We start from the raw sequence: 12,754 nt of genomic DNA, 5'->3' as shown, positions 1-12,754 counted from the left end.
TCCCAAAACGCACCTTAGAATCCATTAGTGAATCTGTAAATAAAGCCAATACATACCTAAATCCAAATCAAAATAAACCTTCCCAGGTCCTATACAATACCCAAAACCAATTGGATATACCTCCTAGTGAATCCTCTCAAACCAAACCTTTTGGTCAAATCCAAAAGCCTCTCATACCCATTTTCCCCAACCCATACATAGTCTAAGTGGTGGATTTGATTAGAGACCTTCATCAACATCATGTGGAGCATGAATAGATATACATTTTCGTATACATATTCAATTTACATCCATGACAACTTTAGATTGGAGCATACATATATTAGATCTATTCAATCCAATTGATCTAGATCAGTATAGAGGTCTACATCACTATTGTTGGTTCGGGAAGCATACTTCAAGTTTCCTTATGCACTTTGTGGTGGATCCTATTTATTCCATTCAAATTTTAAAGCAGCTAAGTGACCCAGTTCTATATTGTGGGTCCATAACCCACAAGGTGGAATGGAATTTGAAGAAATACAAGCAAGATCTGGCCTGGAGGGAAAGTCTTCTCCAACCCAGAGAGAATGACGCAGTAGTGAAACTGAGCGACCTCAGATCCATTAGACTAGTTTAGATTCATTTATTTTAGTTTGATTTTTTTTATTGAATTTTTGGATCATTGTATTCGATCTACATTTTTAGGATAGGATTTATCATTTTAGAAGGTTATCAAAATAGATATTTGGTTTCTTTAGGGTTAAGAAACTTATGTTTATAAGTAGATGAGGGATCTAAAAGTTCAATTAGTGTTTTGAAATGAGATGACTTTAAGTTTATTTAAATTTATATATTTTTTTCAAATTTTTCAGTTATTTTCAACTCTCTTAGATAATTTTTAGATTAATCATAATGGTAGAGGTAGTCTGGTAGCTTCTTTCCTTAAATCTGATTACGGTTTTATGTCAATTCTCAAGGAAGCTGAGGGGTTACTTAAAAAGCAAGAAATCCACCTCTATAAATAGAGGCTTCATGTACTCTGTCACATGCCTATTTCTTCAATAGGACAGTGTGGTGCAACGGTCCTTCCTTACCACCGGAGGCCTTTCGGCCGCTCGTTTGCCGCCTGCGGAAGCTTAGATAACTCAGAGTGCAAGAGAGTGAAAGAAGAGAGAGGGAGAGAAATTGCAATCACTTGAAAGTAATCACAACGAGGGTGAACAAAAGAAACTCAATGCATTTGCATTCATTCACAATTTTGCCCACAGGCTCATTATAGTTCAGATCTACGGGTTAACCCTTAAGGGTATTGATCAACTTGAACCAAAGTGCAAGGGTGGCCGGGAGAAAGTTAAAGTGACTCGACACTTACATCAAGACTCAACCAAAGCAAAACAGACTCTAGACACAACTGTACAAAGTAGGTCACAGGGGAACAGGATCCCCCCTTTAAATCATGTGCCGCCCTCGACGCCATCTCTTTCATGGTAAGCCTTGACTTTATCTGGATAACGGCTCTTCATCCAGAATGTTGGCTCTCACATCAGCTCCGCTGTCTCCTCCCACTACACAAAATACTTCTTTGCTTAGCCCAAGTAGTTGACCTTGTGGTGAAGGATCTTGTTGAGATGCTTCTTGGCTTATTGTGTTGTTGGAGCCCTCTACAGGATAGGAACGCATTGTGACATGCTATGTTTTGGATCTCCCTCATCTATAAAAACGATTTCAGGTTGCATATGTGAAACACAGGGTGCACCTTGAAGTCCGGGGGCAGGTCCAGCTTGTACGCCAGATTGCCCACTTTCTTGGTGATGGTGAATGGTCCCTCGTACTTCCTGATCAGTCCGCAGTGCCGCCCACGAAAGATGCCTGTGCGATCCAGGTAAAGCTTCACCAACACCTGGTCCCCAACATGGAACTCAGCAGGCCGACGATGCTTGTCCGCCCACTTCTTCATTCTCTTAGCCGCCTTGTGCATAAACACCTTCATCAGCTTGGTTTGCTCGTGCTAGTTTTGAACAAACTGATAGGCGAATGATGACCTTCCCTTCTCCTGTGCAGCTAGAGTATGTGGGGTCAGTAGTTGTTGCCCCATAGCTATCTCGAAAGGGCTATGGTATGAAGATTCATTCTTCTGAATATTGTAGCAGAATTGGCACTAAGAAAGTGCTTGAGGTACTACTCCAATAGTCCATTGATGTGCTCCGTTTTCCCATCCGTCTGTAGGTGGAAACTTATTGAAAATAGTAGATCGGAGTTGAGTAGTCGAAACACTTCACACCAAAATTTGCCCGTGAAGCGAGCATCACGATCGTTCACAATGCTTCTTGTTATACCCCCGTGCTTCGCAATATGTTTGACAAACAACTCCACAATCTTCCTTGTGAGGCACTTCTTGGAAGCTGAGATGAAGGTGGCGTACTTAGAAAAATGATCCACCACCACCAGGATGGAGCTGAAGCCATCTACCTTTGGCAGACTAATAATGAAGTCCATAAAAATGTTTTCTCAATGATGTTTTGGAATAGGTAGAGGCTCAAGGAGGTCGACAATCTTCTGGTTGATCCCCTTATCTTACTGGCAGATGAGGCACATTCACACATACTCCTCCACATTATCTCTCATATGCGACCAATAGTAACCACGCTCAAGGAGTACTAAGGTTTGCTCCTGACCTGAATGACCGACCCATAATGTATCATGGCACTCTTTAAGCAATTCACGATGAAAACTTCTCCACTGCGGCACAAAGATGCATCCCACTTTAGTCATAAGGAGGTCGTCCCGTTGTCAAAATCGTTGAGTCTTTCTCGCTTGAGCCAGAGAGACAAGGTGTTGAGTCGTTGTGTTCTGCTGCATTCCTTCGCGGATGCGATCCAGCAACACACCCTCCAAGTGAACTTTGGAAGGCTCCGCCTGTGCAGCCGCTAGTTCAGCCTTGCGACTCTGGGCATTAGCAACAACATTGGTCTTCCCCACCCTATACTCTAAAGTGAAGTCGAACTCAGCTAGGAACATTTTCCAATGAGCTTGTTTGGGCGTCAGCTTCTTCTGCATTTAAAAATAGCTCGTGGCAACATTGTCTGTCTTGACGATGAACTGGGCACCCAGAAGATAGTGTCGCCAGGTCCTGAGTCAGTGCACGATGGTCGTCATCTCACGCTCGTGCACAATGTAGCGTCTCTCCGCATCCTTCAACTTCCAACTCTTGTAAGCAATCAGATGTCCCTTCTGTATGATAACTCCATCGATGGCGAAGTTTGAATCATCTGTGTGAACTTTAAAGGGTCTTATGTGGTGCGGCAACTGCAACGCTAATTTCCTCACCAGGGCCTTCTTTAAGCCATCAAAAGCATCTTGGCAAGCTCCTGTCCAGAGCCATACCCGATTCTTCTTCAGCAAATCTGTGAGGGGCACAACAATGAAGGAGTAGCCTTCGATGAATTATCGATAATAGTTTGCCAAGCCAAGAAATAACCGCAACTCTGGCACCTTGGTCAGCGGATACTATTCCTAGATGGCTCTTATCTTCTATTCGTCCATGTGCAGCAAACCATGCCCCACGATGTGGCTAAGGAAGCTAATCTCCCCCTGCTCAAAGAGATACTTCTCTTACTTGACATAGAGGTCATTCTCCTTTAGCACCTGAAACACTATTCGCAAATATCTGGCATGTTCTTCCATGTTGTTGTTGTAGATCATGATGTCATCGAGATAGACTACTACAAACTTGTCTAGGTAAGGGTAGAAGATCTTGTTCATCAATGTCGTGAATTTGGCCGACGCATTAGTCAACGCGAATGACATTACTAGAAATTCATATGCACCATAGCGACTGACGTGAGTCATCTTAGGCTCATCACCATCAACAATCCTCACCTGCTAGTAACCTGATCGCAGATTTAACTTTAAAAAGACATGGGCACTGCCTAGCTGGTCGAACAAGTCCGCTATCATTAGCAACTGATACTTATTCTTCACCATGACCTTGTTCAATGCATGATAATCCACACATAGCCTTTTAGAACCATCATGTGTTACCTGGAGGAGCACATGGGCGTTAAAGGGTGCTTTAGAAGGACAAATAATGCCTGCCTCCAGCATCTCGTCCAACTGCCTACACTCCTTCAATTCAGTCAACCCCATGAGATGAGGGACCATGGCAAGGGGCTTTGCTCCAAGGGTCAACTCTATTCTGTGGTCGGCCTCGTGTTTTGATGGCAGACGCTTCAGCAGTTCTGAGGGCATCACTCTCCAAAATTCAGTCAATAGTGGGGCAAGGGTCGGCGGCACTGCTGCTTTCACCTTTCCTTCTTTAGTGTGCACGACAACTAAGAATGTTTGCTCTCTCCGCTTGACACCCTTCTTCAATTGCATAGCTGATAGCATTGAAAACTTGCCTCTAAAAGTAAGGCATTGCACCGTGTGTGAAGAGCTTAGCCCCATGATCGTCAATGAGTTAAAATTTGGCAACATCATCACATTCTGGTTGCGAAGAAACTCTATGCCCAAAATCATTTAAAAATCGTTCAGGGTCACCACTGAAAAGTTGGATTTACCGGCCCAACTCCAATTTGGATAGCCACATCCCTTGCTTCACCAAGGATGGGCTTGGCCTCAGAGTTCACCGTCTTGATGGTCATCTGCTTTGGCCCGGGCTTCAAGCCCAACCGCTCTGCTTTTTCCTGTGAGACAAAGTTATGTGTGGCCTCAAAGTCTACCATTGTCGTAGTAGACTTTCCATTTGCAATGACTTCTAAATACATGACACTACAAGAAAACTGTGGATTAGCAACAAATGCTATCCATCGCTAAACTGTTTAGCGACGGGTTGGCGACGGATTAGCAATGGATAGCATCCATCACAAATTTTTGGTTGCTAATTAGCGACAAAACTTATCTGTCGTTAATTTGCAACAGATTAGCGACAAACATGATCCGTCGCGAGTTCATTGCTAAATAAGCACAGATTTGGTTTTGTGGCGGACATTATCCATCGTTAATTTGTCACTATTTTAGCGACGAATAATATTTGTCGCTAAGTTAGTGGCGGATATTATCCGTCACTAAATTTAAAAAAAAAAAATTTGTGCTCCATGTCGGGCGATATTCTGGCAGCAATAAGCCAGACTTATACTGCACCCCACAAGCATTGCACAGGGTCTTAGACCCGAGCGGCCTGACCTGCCACTATGGGGTCTTCTGCATAAGGCAGTGGCTACACCTTCGAACTGAAGCACTCTCCGGTTCCCTCCCGACCTGGTTCCCTCGCTTGTTTGTCGACCTGAAACCAGAACCCCCAACAGAATCGTTAGGCCAGGAACGAAAAGCCATGCTCAAAAAAGAAAACCACTTACCGGACGAAAAGCTCACTGCCATTAATAACGTCGGTGAAAGAAGAGTCATTCGAGACAAGAGAGGTTGGGCTGTCCTGGTCCTCTAGCGTCGGCGACTCCGACTCCTCTTCTTCCTCGCATCCCTCCTCCATGAAGTCGTCCTCGTTTGAGAAGTCAAAGAGGCCCTCCATGAAGAAGTTGGTTTAAATCGAACGATGAAGAGGTCAGTTTAAATTTTGCACGAGGAATGAGGAAAATTTTTGTGCCCTAGATGAGTCAGTTTAAATTGAAAAGTAGCGACAGATAAGCGACGAAAATTTTTTGTCGCTAATTAGCGATGGATTAGCGAGGGAAAAATTCCCTCGCTAATTAGCGACGAAAAACTTCTCTCGCTAATTTGCGATATAATTTATCTGTCGCTAATTAATGTTTTTCTTGTATTGAGAATTAGAGATGAAAAAATGCATCACTAATCTGTCGCTGATTAGCGACGGATTCACGATGGATACCGTTCTGTCGCTAAATTATGACAGAGTTTGAGACATAATTTTTCTGTCGTGAATTCGTCGCTAATTCACGATGGATTCAAGACAGAATTTTTTTCGTCGCTAATTCCATAAATCATTCGAATGTTAGCGACGGATAGTTTTCTCTAGCTAATTTGTCGCAAATTTGCAACGAAAAAAATCCGTCACAAATTTTCGTCGCTAATTAGCTTTTTTCTTGTAGTGTGAGTTCTTTGCTAACCGGTATGCTTTTAACTGCACAGTCACTGACTGCATTAACCGACCACATATCTCCTATCATTGGTTGCATGACCTCAGTGTCGCTACTCTCTGCCTGCACTGCATTGGCCTGCTTGTCGTCCTTCATGAGGCGCTTTGGACATTGCCTTGCGATATGTCTATCATCACACAATGAACAAGTCACAACTGGCCCCTTACTGCCATTATTGTTGTATTTTTTATAATTCTGCTTCTTGTCAAAATGGTGTTGGGTCGACGCCTCACCCTTATTGTCACGCTGATCCTCTTTCTTACCTCCATGGTCTGGCTTCTTCCCAGCCTTCATCGATGAAGTGAAGGACTTGTACTGAGTATCTACTAGTCACTCAATCGTCACATACACATCTTTCAAAGTCTCAAGATTGCTCTTTTTCACTTTAGACTGTACCCATGATTGTAGTCCCACAATAAACCAGTTGAGTTTGCCTTCATCTGGCATATTGGGTACGTCTAGTATGTGCTTCTGGAACATTCTAATGTAGTCTATCAAGGCTCTAGTGTCCTTCAATTCTGACACCATCCAATAAGCTTGATGTTGTACATTTCTCAACATAAAGTAGTTTCGTAGCTCAATTTTGAAGGCTTCAAAAGTATCAATTATGCATTGTCCTCTTTCTATGTCGCTATGTTTCCTTCTCCACCAGGCTATGACATCTCCATCAAGTAGATATGTTGTTTCCTTCACCCTGAAGTCATCCGCCAATACATTCTGAATATCCAAGTAGTCTTTCACCTGGAACAAAAAGTTCTCTATGGCCTTGCTATCCCTTAAACTATTGAACTTAGCTGGCCTTAGCACATCTATCTTTGATGGCCTATCATCATTTTCACCATTTAGGGTCACTGTATGTTGTAGAGTGTGGTTCTTCAACTGAAGCTCCCCTACTTCAGTCTGCAGGATGATTACTATCTTAGTCAGCGAAGTAACCTATCTCATCAGCAAGTTCACCTTCTCTTGCAGGCTCGTTACCTCGTCGTCCAGTCCTTCGAATGACTCATCTATGCGTGAAATTGCTTCCTCATGCGAAATCACATCAACCACCAGTCTATTGACAGTCTCGGCCATCTGCTCATGGCCTCGAGGTAAACCCATCTCCTCGGTTTTGGCAACTGTCTTGCCTTTGGTGCTACGCAAGTTGTATTGGAGTGCCATGATGTCTTGCTCACAAATCGTGGTCTATCGGCGTGTCTCTCAACACCGACTCCAGAGTCTCTTCTTCAGCTCAAGAACAGGCTCTTGTACCACTTTTCATAGGCATATTTCTTCAATAGGTCAGTGTGACACGATTTAGAAGCTTAGATAACTTAGAGTGCAAGAGAGCAAAAGAATAGAGAGAGAAAAAAAAATTGCAATCACTTGAAAGTAATCACAATGAGGGTGAACAAAAGAAAGCTTAATGTATTTGCATTCATTCACAATTTTGCCCGCAAGCTCAATAAAGTTCAGATCTACGGACTAACCCTCAAGGGTATTGATCAACCTGAACCAAAGTGTAAAGGTGTACTGAAGAAAGTTACAAGTGACTTGACACTTACATCAAGACTTAACCAAAGCAAAACGGACTCTAGACACAAGTGTACAAAGTAGGTCACAGGGGAACATACTCATTCATTTTAAAATACATAATTCAATTGAAAGTATTCTTCTTGAGATTTTTTTGGGGCCCTCTAGAAAAGGAATGGCTTTAGTTTTAGCCCTGATCATTTTTGTAGTCTAAAGATTAGCTCTTGAATTAGGATTGAGATTCTCCTAAATTAAGAGAGATGCTACCCATTCCTAACCCATCAATATTGTTTTTGGCCTAAATTCACACGTATAGATCCATAAAACTCTATCAGATCACTTTTCTACCCATGTCCCCTTGTTTTCTCACCATCTCCATCCTTTCGAGATCAAAAATATTATGAGGGGTGGGTCTGTGTAATAAGGAGTCTAAATAAAAAATCTATTTTATCCGTCTTCTATCCATCTATTATTTCAGTTCCGGTCTTAATAACCATTGAAGCTACCAATATGATCTCTATGGTCATAGTTTCCTAAAGAACCACAACTTGGTTTTAAATGGGTATCGGTCTACTATTTTTATTAAATTATTTTTTCATTCAACCCCACCCCACCCCCCCAAAAAAAAGTTAATTGGATGTAGGGCATGTTCTTGATTGCTTCAATTTTGTAGAGGAGAACATTTGGTGCATGCATACAGTCCATTAGTAAAAGAACAATACCAAGAACTTGTTGAGACGTTAATCGGAGCTTAGGGTCTGGTTCAAGCATACGCCTTACAAGATCCTTTGCAAGATCAGACACCTTTGGCCAAGGTTCTCTTCGAAAGTCTATGACTGACTTGATGATAGCTTGTGCAACACCCTCTTCAGTTTCTGATAGATCATAAGAAAATCGCATCATACAAGGAAAGGGAAACATTCAAAATTTTTGTCACAGCAATATTGAAAGAAAAGAATCTTATGTATCAAAAAAGGGAAGAATCAACACCTGCCCAAAAGGGTGGGATCCCACAAAGCAGAATGTAGAGGATGATTCCTGAACTCCATATATCAATCTCTGGTCCATAATTTCGTTTCAAAACCTCTGGGGCCATGTAGTAAGGGCTCCCCACAATCTCTGTGAAGCGTTCACCTACAATGACCATGATTACCTGATCAATCATTTCACACAAATTTCTGCCACTATTTGTACTAAAAAATTCACATTGAATTGTATGATAGAATAAACATGATAAGCTTAATATCACCTTTTTTCATAAATATTTTGATATATTAAGAAGCAACAAGGTTCATTTTTACAAAAAAAGACATACAATCGTGTAAAAGAAAACTTGAGGAATAATTACCAGGTTTGAAGAACACAGAGAGACCAAAATCAATTGCCTTGAGTAGAGCAGTTTCTGATTTGTCAGCGAACAAAAAGTTCTCTGGTTTCAAGTCCCTGTGCATAACTCCATGCTTATGGCAGATCTGAAAAATAATAACAAATAATATATACTGAAATTTCATGACTATCGTTTTGAAGTTTCTTTACATTAATAGTTTACACAGAAAATGATTAAAGCTTTTGTCATGAATATAATATATCGCATGCAAGTAAAGTTTGCACTTATTCACTATACAACAAGCGTACATTATATATTTCAAATTTGAGTAGCACGGTATGGGTATTACAAGCTTAACAGAAGTGAGGTGTGACCATCTTGTCTTTGGATGGGTTATCCCAGAGTTACCTGAAGCTTCTTAGATAGGTGGGAAGCCTGCTTCCCGAAAACTCACTTCTGATGCTTCCAAAACTTGATGAGAATCTCGATTCTCCCACATTTCTCTTATGCTTTTCACACGCTTCATCTAGTCTTCTTATAAGTTCTCTTACTCAAATTTTCATGTTTTTATGTCTCTCTCTTCTCACTCACTTTCATGTGTTTTCTCTAAATTGATAGTCATCATTTTTAAATTTTGTTAAAAAAAATCATTTTTAATATAAAAAATCATGAAATTTAATATTAGTTATTTTTATTTTAGTTTTTATTTGTATTTTATTTTGATTCTCATTCAATATATATATATATATATATATGAATAATATATATATATATATATATATATATATATATATATATATATATTAATATATATATATATATAAATATTATTCATCGCTTCTTGCTTTCTATACATTTTAAAATGCATCGCTTCTCGCTTCTGCTTCCCGTATTGTTTTCTGCTTTCGCTTTCTAATTTGGTAACCTTGGGTTAGCCTACGAGTGATGGATCTGGTTGCAAAGAAACTAAAAGCATACCACAATAATACAGCTACCAACACTACTCTTGATATGTTTTTGCATATATAGGTTTTGTAAGCTCCACAAAGCTTGGGGTAGAACACTAGCTGGATTGTTAGTCTGTTTTTTTTTTTTTTTTGAGAGAGAGAAAGCTGGATTGTTAAAGTCGCATTATTATCTTAATCAGGTGTTGTAGGTTGGCATCTCACCCAACTTATGCTTCAGTTTGTGTGTATCACAACTCTCCGCCACCTAATTGAAAACCATAAAGAGGCTTTTCAAGACAACAAGCAAGAGAAAATGCATAATGATTTTTTTTTCTTCTTGACAACGAAATGAGTTTTGTTTTTTAAACGATGAGGAACCCTCTAAGTCACTTAATGGGCCCACGGCAAGGTGTTTCCAGAATAGGGTTAACGACACCAAGCTCTTGTAAAGCCCACCAGATAAAAGCACCACACACCTCTGTGACAAATATCGTGATATTTATAAAAAATATCGTCGATATATCGCGAGAAATTTCCTGAAAGTTTAAAACGGTAATTTCTTGTGAAATTTTCAAACCATGACAAATATCGTGGTATTTAATTTTAAAAGATATACCCCCCGTGATTTTTATTTTTAAATGTGTTTTATTTATATTTTCTTATAAAAATTAATTTTTTATATTTTTTATTTCAAAGATTTTTTGGGAAAAATTCTGAGATTTATGAAAATTTTCAAAATCTCCCAAGTTTTTTGCCTGCCAAGATTTTGCCGTTTTTAATTTGTCACTGTGCCAGACACCTGGTGAAGGTTGAACTTGACGAAAGGGTCAGTGCCTTCTCCCTGGGCCGCTATGGAAATGAAATGTTAATAAGATGGTGATAAAAAAGTGCACAATGATTATATTTACAAGTTGATGACTCAAATTTTAAATATATATTTTCTTTTTTTTCTGTCGAAATAGAAGTGGAGCCGTTGGTTAAAAAAAAAACTGCATCATATTTATACGTCTCTCTCCCTCTCTAAAAGAATCATTGAGGAAACAAAGAAAAATAAAACGTATGAAATGATGGAATCATTCAGGAAGAGGAGAATTATATACCATGACGATCTCGACGATGGTCCTGACGATGGCTGCGGCGGCGCGCTCGGTGTAGTGGCCCCGGGCGACGATGCGGTCGAAGAGCTCACCTCCCTCGCACAGCTCCATGACGAGGTGGACGCCCTCCCGGTCCTCGTAGGCCTCCCGGAGCCGCACGATGTTGCCACACTCCGGCAGGCTGCGCATGATCTGCACCTCCCTCCTCACGTCCTCCACGTCGATCTCCGTCCGCAGCTTCTTCTTCGATATGGACTTGCAGGCGAGCTCCTCCCCGCTCCTGGTGTCGACGCAGAGGTGCGTCACCCCGAACTCCCCGCGGCCGAGCTCCCGGCCGAAGCGGTACCGCCGGTGCACGTCGTGGCCGTCGGGGCTGTCCAGCACCTGGAATTGAAGCCGCCTCCCCGTCCTGCAGCTGGAGAATTGCACCTCCGACACACTCTTCGGCGAGCCGGGGAGTGACGATGCCCCGAGAGTATGCTTCCTTTTCCTCCTCCCACTCCGCCGCTGCACCGTCGATCCATGAGGGTAGCTGCACACGTTCCCCATAAGGAGGGGGAGAGATAGAGAGAAAGAGAGACAGTCTCCCCTTCCTTCTTCTTCCCCTTGGTAGGGAGGAAGGAAGGGAGACGCCGTTTGGATTGGAAGGCCTCTCGAGAGAGAGAGAGAGAGAGAGAGAGGAGGAGGAGGAGGAGGCCGTTAAGTTGGGGAGAGGACGACAGATGGACGGTGGGACGCGTTGCTTGCGGGTTGTTGTTTTTGCAACGGCCTTTTTAACGAACGATGATGGCTCTCTCTCTCTCGTCATAGCTAGCATGATGCAGGTCTGATCAGATCTGGATATTCCTGGGATATCGAGGTAGGTCATAACCAGATCTAATGGTGAAAATAGGGTTGTCAACGGATAGGGTTTGGTTTGGACTCAAGTCTGGACCTAATTTTTGGGTATGGTATTGGGTCTGGAACCGAGTTTAATAGGATCTATCATAAGAAAAACTATACCCGGACCGGATCAGAACTACATGAACCAGACTCGACCATAGCCGATAAAATAAATATTTTTTATCATTTTTACATTAGAAATTTGTGGGTCTTAATCAGAACCCGGGTCGGGTCAGGTCTAGGTCTGATATAAAATTTCACAAACTATATCTGGATCCATGTATTAATCGGACCTTCCTGGGTCTTAATCAGGTATTTTTATTTATCACCATACACGGACCCTATAAGGTAATTAGTCTGAGACACCTTGGATGTCGTCCATCTCTATCTCGATAACAAACAACCAAAATTTATCAAATAGGATGATCTCCACCTAGATGATCCCACAAGAATTTTTTATGTCAACCACTTTTTAGATGATCATCAATCACTTCCTTCAAAAAGAAAACAAAAATTATCATCAATCGCAGAAAGTTGCTGAAATTCGTCCAAAACATGAAGCTTTTAGTAAACTTTTGGGAACCGTTCAATTTCTTCATGAACGGCTTTCAAAGTAAGAGTTGTCAGTGCACGTCTCCTTGTGGTGGGATGTTGCAGGTTCAAACCCCAATGGTAAGTTGAATAATAACTAGTGGGGGTCTGCCTAACCCCAGCTTGCCTTAAAAAAAAAAACTGTTCGATGCCACTTGGACCTAATCTACTATGTTAATGAGTTGGGGTTTAAATTGAGTTGGATATAAATGGGCCTGGTAATCAATGAACCTGTTTTTCAATTGAGACTAAATATTAGACCCGTATCAAATCCAAGTTAATTTAAGTTCGGACTCAGGTCTA

At 41.4% G+C, this 12,754-nt stretch overlaps 1 protein-coding gene across 1 annotated transcript in view; it reads right to left on the bottom strand.

Moving 5' to 3' along the window:
* Window positions 1-11,527, bottom strand: part of LOC149843119 (calcium-dependent protein kinase 7-like) — a 36,766-nt gene extending 25,239 nt beyond the window's left edge. Inside the window, exons 1-4 of the mRNA XM_090000836.1 lie at window positions 10,982-11,527; window positions 8,956-9,079; window positions 8,598-8,741; window positions 8,330-8,482 (exon numbers count right to left, since the gene is read on the bottom strand). Coding sequence (XP_089856962.1) covers window positions 8,330-8,482; window positions 8,598-8,741; window positions 8,956-9,079; window positions 10,982-11,527 — 967 coding nt within the window. The remainder of the gene's footprint in view (window positions 1-8,329; window positions 8,483-8,597; window positions 8,742-8,955; window positions 9,080-10,981) is intronic.
* Window positions 11,528-12,754: the final 1,227 nt, after the last annotated feature.

Source organism: Nuphar pumila, chromosome 3, assembly GCF_984573655.1.
Source record: "Nuphar pumila chromosome 3, dmNupPumi1.hap1.1, whole genome shotgun sequence".
NCBI classification, from domain to species: Eukaryota; Viridiplantae; Streptophyta; class Magnoliopsida; order Nymphaeales; family Nymphaeaceae; genus Nuphar; species Nuphar pumila.
This window is presented reverse-complemented; position numbering and strand designations above follow the sequence as displayed.